The following is a 10,899-nucleotide window of genomic DNA, read 5'->3' as shown; positions in this document are numbered from 1 at the left end:
TTTCATGTTGATTACTTTTAGTGAATGTATTACTTCATCTTATAGAATTAGAATAGAAAATGACCAAAATTAAAGCATCCATGAGTTATGGGTAACAATAAAGGAATAGCATTGTATCTAACCATTAAAAATCTGGTAAAACAATAAGTGGAACAAACTATTAAAAAACTTAAACTAGTTTTGACACGTTCATGATTTTTTTGTTTCACATTGTCTTTGGAAGAAAAACTGGTCAACAATGTTTGTGTAACCCCTGAACCTAGAGTTCCATTAAAAACACAGGTAGTGGGAATATTAATTATTGCTTTACATGACCTTGAGAGTTGTTGAAATCAGCAAGCTTTTGATTAACATTCATTGATTCTTCTTTCTAGGTAATTATGTTTTGTCAAAAATACTCAATTTCCAATCAAGTTATTTTATAGTCACAATCTCATACAAATATAAATGACATAGTGGTACTAAATTTTTTTTTTTCTGTGGGTTGGGCCTTCTTTGTCCTCCTGACAAAAGGATAATGTTCCTCTAAAATTTTAATGAAATTGTTTAAATAATGACATTTGAAAGCAGTGGAGGTGTTTTCAATTTCATTGTCAAGCCTTTCTCAAAGGCAAATTTTTTTACTCTGAGGAAAAATTAAGAAATACTAGTTATTTTGACCTGTTTTTAGTTGCATGAAAAGGACAACATAAAAAAGTTTGATAGGGGCATGAGAATGGTTAAGGTTGTTGAAAAAATTTTTAAAGTCACTTTAATTTGGCCATAAAACAAGCAATAAAAAAAATTTGAAAATGTAAAATTGTGTAGGGATGGTAATGACATACAAACTAGAATATAGAGATGAAACAGTTATACACAGATCATCCCTATGTGTCTTTCAATATTATAATTTAATGTCATGCTGTAAAATGCACAAGTACAAAATAGTTATGAGGTTGGTCAATTTGACTGGTTCCATAGCAAGAGTCTGTAATAGTCCATAATTATCAAAACACATTTTGACTCAACTTAGTTTTACTTCTACATAAGTTGTAAACTTTTAGCTACACTGCACTGATAGCTACTATGACATAACCATGATATTCTGCAAACCAAAAGTCAGAATATATAACATCCAACCACTGTAATATTGAAGTCAACTTTGCATTTTACAGTGTAACATTAATATAGAAATTCATGTAGGAATGATCTATGTATAACTATATCATCCCCATATTCTTGTTTTCATGGTTTTTAGCACTGCCATTCCTACGTTATTTTATATTTACAGAATGTGTTTTATTATTTGTTTTGACACTTTTTCCTGTGATTTAAAATTAGCTTATCCTATGAATGTGTGTGATACAGTTTAATATTGTTTTTGTTTTACTCCCTTATTTCATACATAAAAGACACCACTTGTGCAGTGTACAAAACACTTGAGTATTCTACATATCAGTCTTCTAATTTTCATGTATTATTGACTGAAAATTCCTCCTTCACCGTGTACTTAAGCTTGTTAAAGGAAAGCCAGATTTTTGTAAAATAATTAACTTTAAGGGATAATGGTGACATTGTTTATACTAGAATTATGATTTTTTTAAAAATTACTACATGTTATTAAGACTACGAGATGACATTGTGCGCTGCACGGAACACGTAGAAAATATTTAAGTTTAAACTGAAATTAGTGATAAAGTAGTTGTAGAGTTATCTTGACTGAAACAAGAAGAAAGATGGGTAGTTTTTGTGTTGGTCACTTTCTCATCTGGTATCTTAGCAATGGTTTCTTGCCTTGGTTTTGGGCTTTTTGCATAGAGAAACAAATGAAAGTGAGTGATAATCATCTTTTAAAGTAAAGCTCTCTGTCATTGTTGATTTTTTAGCTTGCATATTTGTATTATGCCTGTTGAGTATCTGTTGACTCTGATATGTTTGAACTACATAATTTTTGAAAGGTTTATGTTTGTAGATAGAAGTAATTCAGTTCATGAATGTTCCATGAATATGGTGGTTTTGAACAAAGTGGATTTCTCATGGCTGTTCCACATTGTGGTCTAAAATACTGACCAAGATAGATGAAAACATTGTTTACCAGGATTTTGATAAGAAGTAAAAGTATTGATAGAAGCAGGTAAAATTATATTGCATTTGGGTAATTTCCTTTTACAAAAGTCTATGATCTCATCAACTGGTATACAGGTAAATAAAGCATCAATATTAAAAAACTTACCTGTTTTGTTATTTTTTACATATTAAAAATTAGAATAATTTTTTAAGAATGGGTATGTTTATGAAATGTAAAGCTCCTAGTTCCTTACTAAAAGGAATCTGACTTTAAGAATTCATTACATACAATTTTTTTCTGGTTATCCAGATATTTTAAAGAACTTAAAACACATTAATTCTTTACCCTATATCTATGGTTTGCCTAAAATGTATGAAGAAGACTGTCCTTTATCTGTACAGTTTCTAACACTTTACCTGAATGGCTAATGGAATATCTTTCTTTAGTTATTAAAAAAATCTCACTGTCCCACATACAAAACAGTGTATGTTTTGGGAAGAGGAAAAAACTAAAACAGTGTTTGTTTTTTGAATTTTGTGCAAAGCTACGCGAGGGCTATCTGTGCTAGCCATCCCTAATTTAGTAGTGTAAGAGTAGAAGGAAGGCAGCTCTCTTTTACCAACAACTAGTGGGATTGACCGTCATATTATAATGCCCCCATGGCTCGAAGGGCGAACATGTTTAGTGCAACGGGGATTTGAACCCGTGACTTTCAGAGTATGAGTCAAACACCTTAACCCACCTGGCTATGCTAGGCCTAACTAAAACAGTGACCTAAGTAAATGAAAAATGTTGTCTTAATGTTGATGCCTTTTTTTTTTACTTATATACCAGTTCATGAGACTTTAGTTTTTTAAAAGAAAATTACTTTATATATTTTGGCCTGTTCCAGTTGACACTGTTATCTAAATAAATCACCTGTCTTGGTTAATATTTTAGACTTAAATATGTAATGACTATAGAAAACCCACTTTCTCTAATACTGAGAAACATTTTTTATGGAATATTTTGAAAAACTAATTACTTCTCTTCACAAATATAAACCTTTCAGAAATTCCTTAGTTCCAGTATATTTATGATATAATTTAAAGTTGAGTGAGAAGAAAATAAACTTCCTTTTGTGAATATTTTGATAACCAAGACAAACATGGAACCTGTTCTCATGGTATATCAAAAAACTGACAAATACTTTATGTTCACTTCTTTTCATGTCACCAGAAACTTGTTAAAGCTTATTACTTCCTCTGCAGGTGATGGAGATTGTTTGCACCTTACTTTGTGTGTTTGTCACAAGATTTCTCAAATATGACTAAGTGGCAAAACGCACACAAACGTGGCAGGGGTTTAGTTTAGAGAGAGAGAAGTCGGAAGAATTCTCTCTCCAACTGGGGTGTTCAGGAACGTTGTGGTTCCTCTTCATCCCCCTTTCGTGAAAGGTTATTGAATTTAGCTTCTTTTTTTTTTATTAAATAATTTTTTAAACTCTTTTTTTTGGGTGAAAGGAGTAAAGTTTAGTATTATTCGTGAACGAGGCATAGGTAGCACCGGAGAAAAAGGCCACATCCCGTCCGGAAAGGCAGATGTCACGGCAAATGTGAACATAAATCTAAACGACCCGATTCAGGGCATGGCAATAGTTGCCTTGGCTGGGATCTAAATATCCAATGCCTGAGTTTTTGCTGTGGGGGGAAACGGGAGTGCCCCGAGAAAAACCCACTTTCACAGGACAGGTGTCGAAAGTTTTACCTGTCCTGTGCCCAAGAACTAAAAAAGAAAATACATAGTATTAACATGAGTTTTGTCCTTTAAGTACTTTGTTGTGTAATTTGTGATTCTTGAAATATGTTGTAAGGTGAAGTATATTTGGTTGGTGCACTAGTTAAATTGTGGAGTGATGCCGTGAGTTTGTTTCTGTTTTCTGCTTTTAAATAGTATTTGTGCGATATTTCTGTTCGTCTATTTCTTAGTGTTGGTAAGTTGCTGATTTGATGTATATAATTTACTGGAGTGAATGATGGTAGACTGAATACAGATCTCAGTATTTTGTTTTGTTGAACGTGGATTTTCTGGAGTGTGTTATTTGACATATTATATGTAACTTGACATCCATACTCTATTATTGGATGATGTAAGCCTTGTATATTTGGATAATGGTGTTTGGTGAGCATTTCGAGTGTTTACTGGTTAGAGCCATTAAGTGAGTAAGTGGATTTGGACAAAAGTTAATATATATTTGAGCTATGACCCAGCTTAGAAGTTTAAATTTTGAAGGATCAAGGTCACAAAATTCCAATGTAACATGGGGACTGATATTTTTGCTCTGTAATTCGGTCACAAATGATCAGATATTTATGAAACTTGGTTGACATGTGTAAAATATTACTCCTCATTGTCTTACCAAAATGGTCCGTATCTGTTGATAAGAACAGGCATATGGACACATTTGTGAATTTTTTAGGGTTAAGTATGATGAGTGCTGTGTGGAAGAGGTATGCACTTCACTACATATCCCTTTAGTTGATAATTTTTTCTCATAGCCTATACAGTTTATAAAATTTTAAGGTTTGACCATGAAGTTAAAAGAATCTTTGCTCTTTTCAACCATTTCATTATCCACAACATTTCATTAAATAATGGCATTTTAGAGCAAAATAAAAACATTTCTTTCAAAAAGAAAAACCAACCAGTGATATTATGAAATATCTATTTTGGCAATAAAATGAAATGTTGGAAAATAATTTAAAATAGCAACTTGAAATAGAACCTCACCTGAATTTGTTATACCATGCTATTTGTGAGAAGAGGTTGTGTGTGAAACTGGAAAATGTATTGAAATAAGAACTTCTAACCACAAAAAGATAATTAATAAAGAAGCAATGTAATTTTTATCATGTAAGTGATTCTGACAATCAATTAAGTGGAAACCAACTGATAACTGAGCAAAAAAGAAGAACCTTTGAAATTTGCTTAATCAAAAGCCTACTTAATGTCACTACTCTTCAAAGTCATTTGTGAAACTAAACAACTTTTTTTTTCATTAAAGGTATTCAATGTTCCAGGGTCATATTGACATTGTTGACCAGTTTCTCTGATTTCAAGTGTTCTTATGGTTTTTTTAAATATATTGTGGATTGTCACTGGCATTTTAAGTAACTAACAACTTTGATATTAATCAACCAAATAGAAATTAACTTTTATACGGGAGAACAATTTGTATCATTGTAAAGCATTTTGGATATAATTCTGAGTTTTGTTTCATTCAATCAGGAAGTTAATGGTTTTGTGGAGTCAGGCTTTACATTTTCCAAATTATTTTACAAAGTGTAGACTCATGGGTGACCCAGCAATGTTTAGTTCCAATAATTATAAATACTACAGTTGGTTGTTTAAGTATAAATTAAATATTTTGTGATCAACAGCCTTTAGTCAAGTATGTTCAAGTGCGTGTCGCATTGTTTTCAGATTTATCTGTTCAGTTTCAATGAACAGTTAATGTGTAAAGATGTTACTTCTGTTTTAGGTGTAGTAGTTGTTTGTTTTTTTGTATACTTGCAGTATAATTATTTTATTTTAAAATTTTCATTAGGAAAAGTGAAATTGAATATTATGCAATGCTGGCCAAAACAGGTGTTCACCATTACTCTGGTAATAACATTGAGCTAGGAACTGCATGTGGAAAGTATTTCAGAGTCTGTGCTTTGAGCATCACAGATCCAGGTAAGACAAACAATGAAAAATAACAATACATAAGGTGAAAGGTGTAATTGGATGATACTTTTCTATTCATTTGGGATGTTTTTTTTAATTGCGTATAATGAATAAGATTATCAGTTATTCAGATGCAGTAACTATTCTGTTGTAAATTACTAATGTAAACTTCAGTATGTGAAAAACATTTTACTACTCTAGAAATGAGGGAAAATTAAATAGCTTAAAAATGTTTTAAATCTATAATATTAGAAGTTGGCCTAACTAATGTTGTATGTTTATAATTTTAGAAACTAAAATAGCTTAACTGATGTATAAGTTTATAATATTAACCAACTGAAAATGACAAATTACATGCATCATTTTTAAACATGAAGCTTAAAAATCAGAATAAATTAAATGTCTGTGCTATTTACCTGAGTTTCTAAACAGTATTATATAACAGCAATGCCAGTAAGTAGAATTAAACTGGTAAAGGATAGAGTGATGTTTTACTGGGTTGGTATGAAAATGTTTAAATGAGCACTCGTAAATATGTATGAAACTTTGTTTTTGATGGTATTATGAACTTCTGTATAAAAATTTGGAAACTACTATATGTTAATTAGCTATATAAGTAAAGTTGCATAATTTTCTTTTCAAAATAAGCAAATTATTTCCATAATGTTCAACCCTAATACAACTGACTTGTATGTGTACTGTTCTGTAAAGTTGAGGTCCACATTTGAGTAATTTTGTTTCTCCTTTTATAACATTCAGTGTAAGAGACTGACCAGAAAGAAACTGGGTTAAATCACTCAGTTTATGTGTAAAATATATAGGTTGTTCTAGCAGTAAATAAGTGGGATTAATTGCAATATACGTGTTATTTTTGTTAAAAGAAAATCTTGTGTTATTCATATATTAGACATTGTAACCATCAAAGTTATGGACCCACAAACAGTTTGTTGCAGAGCAGGAAAATCTGTTTAAAAATGAATTAGTAATAATGTAAGAAATAAAGAAGAGTATATTAATTTTTTTATTTATTTATCTGGAACCACACAGTAATTTCTCTTCTATTTTCCTCCAGGTGACTCAGACATTATTAGGAGCATGCCAACAGATCAACAATAAACAAGAAAAAAAAAAAGTGTACATTTTCTGTTAAAATAAATTTTCATATTGTCTAAAATCCACTTTCTCTAAATAGTCTTAAAAATTCCTAAACTTATTTTAATTCCATCAAGCTTCCCCATTTAGTTTCACATATATATCTTTCAGCTGTGTTGACAAATTATAGATTAATAAATGTACAAGAAAAATAATGTATAGCTAAGTATTGTGGGATTCAGATTTTTAACGTACACATTCCACCCATATTTTAGTGCAAGAAATAAAATTTGCTACACATATAAAATGTAAATGTAAATAATTTTGAAGCTTATTTCATTATAGTATGTCCATAAAGCAAAAAATAAAACTAAACAATCTTAAGACAAAAAGTACTCCCTACTAAGGTTACCAAATTAGGTGTGTATTGTTTTCAAGTTTAAAGTTATCAAATTGAAATTGAGGTGCTGACAAAAGTAATTGAAGAAAACAAAGGTTATATAATACATAGTTCCTTTTAAAATTACTAGTACAGTGAAATTCCAGTTGAGTAACCAGATAATTCTCACTTATTCTATTAGTTGTGTGATAGGCAGATATAAATTACAGTATTAATGAACATTTATTCTCAGGGCTAACATTATCAAATATTAAAGATGGTCAATTGCTTAGTGTAGCAAAATACAAAATTTTACTGGAGTTCATTTACAAAGGAGAGACACCTGGCATGGCTCGCAACCTGTTGGTTTGAATTCCATCACTGAAGATCTGTGCCTTTTCAGTCATGGAGATGTTTTAATGCACTGCTAAAAAATCTTGTGAAACAATTATCCATTTAGATTCATTACCACTTGATTCATATTGTGCTTATTAATAACAACAATTCTCTCCCAACACAACCTCCAGTGGCACAATGGTATGTCTGTGCACTTAGACTACTAGAAGCTGGGCTTTTGTACCTGTGGTGGATAAGCACAGATAGACCTTTGTGTAGCTTTGTGCTTAACAATAAAGAACAACTCACAACAAATGTAGAAGTTCTGTATACTCTTGTGTATACTGGATGTAAATGGTATATCATACATACTGCTCCACAGAAATGCAACTAGTCAGTTAGCTAGTGACAGTGATTCTGCTAAGATATTGTGCAAACATCTTGACCTGGAGAATTGCACAAAATCTTAAAGTGAGGATTCTAATCTCTTTTCAGCTGCATTTTCAAACTCCTATAAATCTTTCTTAGTCATACAAGTCAAAAATGTTTTGTGCATTACATCTATTAACATCAGCCACTCTAAATGTACAGTAATAAAATAGTTATTATTCTAAATCCCCTCAGTGTGGATTCCTGAACGTGGTGAGGGGACCTCCCAGGGAAGGTTCTGTTCTGTCTAGTTACCTTCTCTGGGATCTAAACATCCACCCACGTGTTTGCCGTGCATGGCGACCCGTGAAGGGGAGGAGAGGATCCTGGTGGTTGAGGGGTCCAACCCTAACACACAACTTTGGCCTTGAATTCCTGTAGACGGGCAGCCTTTGGGTGGCCCCCCTTGGATCAGTCAGCTGGTCCACTTGGGCTAGAGTCAACCAAGTACCAGTGTTGGACGTTCTCAGCAGGTGTTGTGGACATTGTGCCTGATGCTGGTGATTGGGTATAGTGCTCACGAAACCCTGGCGTTGCTGCATTGTCCTTGCATGACACTGTAGTGCATCCCCTCGTAGGGCTCCATGGTGGGTGGGGTCAGTGGGTACTGACATTTTTCTTTTTTCCTATGGATCCTCCTTCAAAAAATTTAAATAAAATAGTGAAAAAACAGTCAATAGGTAAGTGACCACGTCTTGAAGACTGAGCAGCAATCTTGAACATCTGTAACACACATACTTCATTTTCTTATATTACATTCTCTGTCAGAAAAACCTTTAGGGCAATTGTCCCCCTTTTTTATTCAGAAGGGACTAGAGAGTCTTGCTGGCTCTCCAAAGTCAGTAAAGAAGCTTCAATCTGGAGACATATTGGTTTCAACATCCACATCTCAACACAGTGAACTCCTCTTTAATTCAACGGCAATTGGGGATATACCTATTGAGGTTACCCCTCATGCTACCTTGAATTCATCATGAGGAGTTATTGTTGAAAGGGTTTTGAAGAATGTCCCCGAGTCAGAGATTCGCGCTGGTCTCTCCACTCAAGGAGTTTCTGCAGTGAGGTGCATCTCCACTCACAAAGATGGAGTTACACTGCCAACAAATACCTTCGTTTTGACATTTACATCATCACGTGCACCTGCCACCATCAAGGCAGGTTATCTAATTTGTAGTGTACGGCCATACATTCCAAACCCTCTCCGATGTTTCCAATTTCAGAGGTTCAGCCACTCAAAGACATCATGTTGTGGTTCCCTGACGTGCTCATTGCAATGGCAAGGACCACGATGCCTATGAATGTGACATGGACCCACATTGCATCAACTGCAATGATTCTCACCCTTCCTACTTTCGTTTTTGTCCAAAATGGTTGGAGGAAAGAGAGGTGGAGCATTTGAAAACGACTCGTACCATTAGTTATCCTGAGGCTCAGAAATTGCTGCCGCCACTCCATCTTGGATATATGCTGCTGCACTTCGTTCCACAACTACAGTGGGAGTGCAAACAGATCTCTCTGTGCCTTCAAGAAAATCTTTTTCAAAACAAATGAAAAGCCTTTTGACCTCCATGGTTAACAAGGTTGATGAATCGACTTCCACACCCATCTCTGTTCCTCCCATACATTCCAACAAACCTCAAGATCCACATCCTTCAGTTTCAAATACAGGCATTTTTTCTGATACATTTTTTCTCCTACCCCAAGAGGCAATACAATCATTCGTTCGCATCCTCAGTCACTTCCAATAACAAAGACCTGCCCAATCGACCCAGAGCAGGATCCATTGAGATTGATAGACCTCCTCCTACTAAGGACAGTAAGGAAAAAAGACGTGGTCGTAAACAGAATGGTTCTCCAGACACTTCGCCTACACGTCATTAAAAATGACCACCTTGATACAATGGAACTGTCGACGTTTACGTTCTAACCTGAATGATATCAAAACACTGATTGCTTCCTACCATCATGTATGTCTTTCCTTACAAGAAACATTTCTAAAACCTGCTGATACAGTCACCATTTGGCAGTTTTTTCTGTACAGAAATGACAGGCTGTGTGATGGATGAGTACATGGAGGGGTGGCACTATTGGTTGATCAGCATGTGCCCACCCTGTCTTTGTCACTCAACTCACCCTTAGAGGCCTTAGCCATCCGTGTTTCCTTGGGTCATACCATCACTGTTTGTTCTCTCTACCTGTCCCCTGGAGAGACATATGATCAATCAGACCTTGATGCTCTCATTGAACAGTTGCCATCTCCCTTTCTACTCCTGGGGGACTTTAATGGACATCATCCCCTCTGGGGAAGTGCTGTTATTGATGGGAGGGGTCGCTTTGTAGAGCATATGCTCTCTGATCACAATCTTTCTCTTTTCAATACTGGTTCTTCCACTTATTTTCATGCACCTAGTCAGTCCTTTACCACTATTGATCTCTCAGTTTGCTCCCCTTTATTATTCTCCCATTTTTCATGGAGGGTTGACAATTATCCACTAGGCAGTGATCATTTTCCTATACTTTTGAGAGAGACTGGCCGTGGTTGATGCCACCCTACCCACGTGCCCCGGTGGAAGCTGGATCAGGCAGACTGGTCCACTTTCACTGCTCTCACAGAACTTGATCCTGCCATCGTGAATCAGCCATCAATAGACGACTGTGTGGCAGCAGTAACTGGCTGTATTATACAAACAGCTGCTCAGTGTATTCCTAAAACCTCGACACATTTTCCACGATATCCTCGTCCGTGGTGGAATCCTGCTTGCCACTTAGCACAGAAGGCTCAAAAACGGCCCTGGGATACTTTTCATAGATATCCCACACTTTCGAAACGTGTTGCTTTCCAATGGGCCCGTGCACATGCTAGGTGGGTAAGACGTCAAACCCAGAAGGAATCTTGGATTAAGTTCAC

General features: G+C 34.7%; 1 protein-coding gene across 1 annotated transcript; it reads left to right on the top strand.

Annotated features, from left to right (window-relative positions):
• Positions 1–5,633: 5,633 nt before the first annotated feature.
• Positions 5,634–6,933, top strand: LOC143223342 (large ribosomal subunit protein eL30; the record flags this gene model as incomplete). Its single annotated transcript, XM_076451214.1, is given in 2 exon segments — positions 5,634–5,764; positions 6,828–6,933. Coding segments are annotated over 2 exon segments (175 nt in total), but the record flags the coding sequence as incomplete, so codon positions are not given.
• Positions 6,934–10,899: the final 3,966 nt, after the last annotated feature.

The sequence above is a fragment of the Tachypleus tridentatus genome, chromosome 8, assembly GCF_004210375.1.
Source record: "Tachypleus tridentatus isolate NWPU-2018 chromosome 8, ASM421037v1, whole genome shotgun sequence".
Lineage (NCBI taxonomy): Eukaryota > Metazoa > Arthropoda > Merostomata > Xiphosura > Limulidae > Tachypleus > Tachypleus tridentatus.
This window is presented reverse-complemented; position numbering and strand designations above follow the sequence as displayed.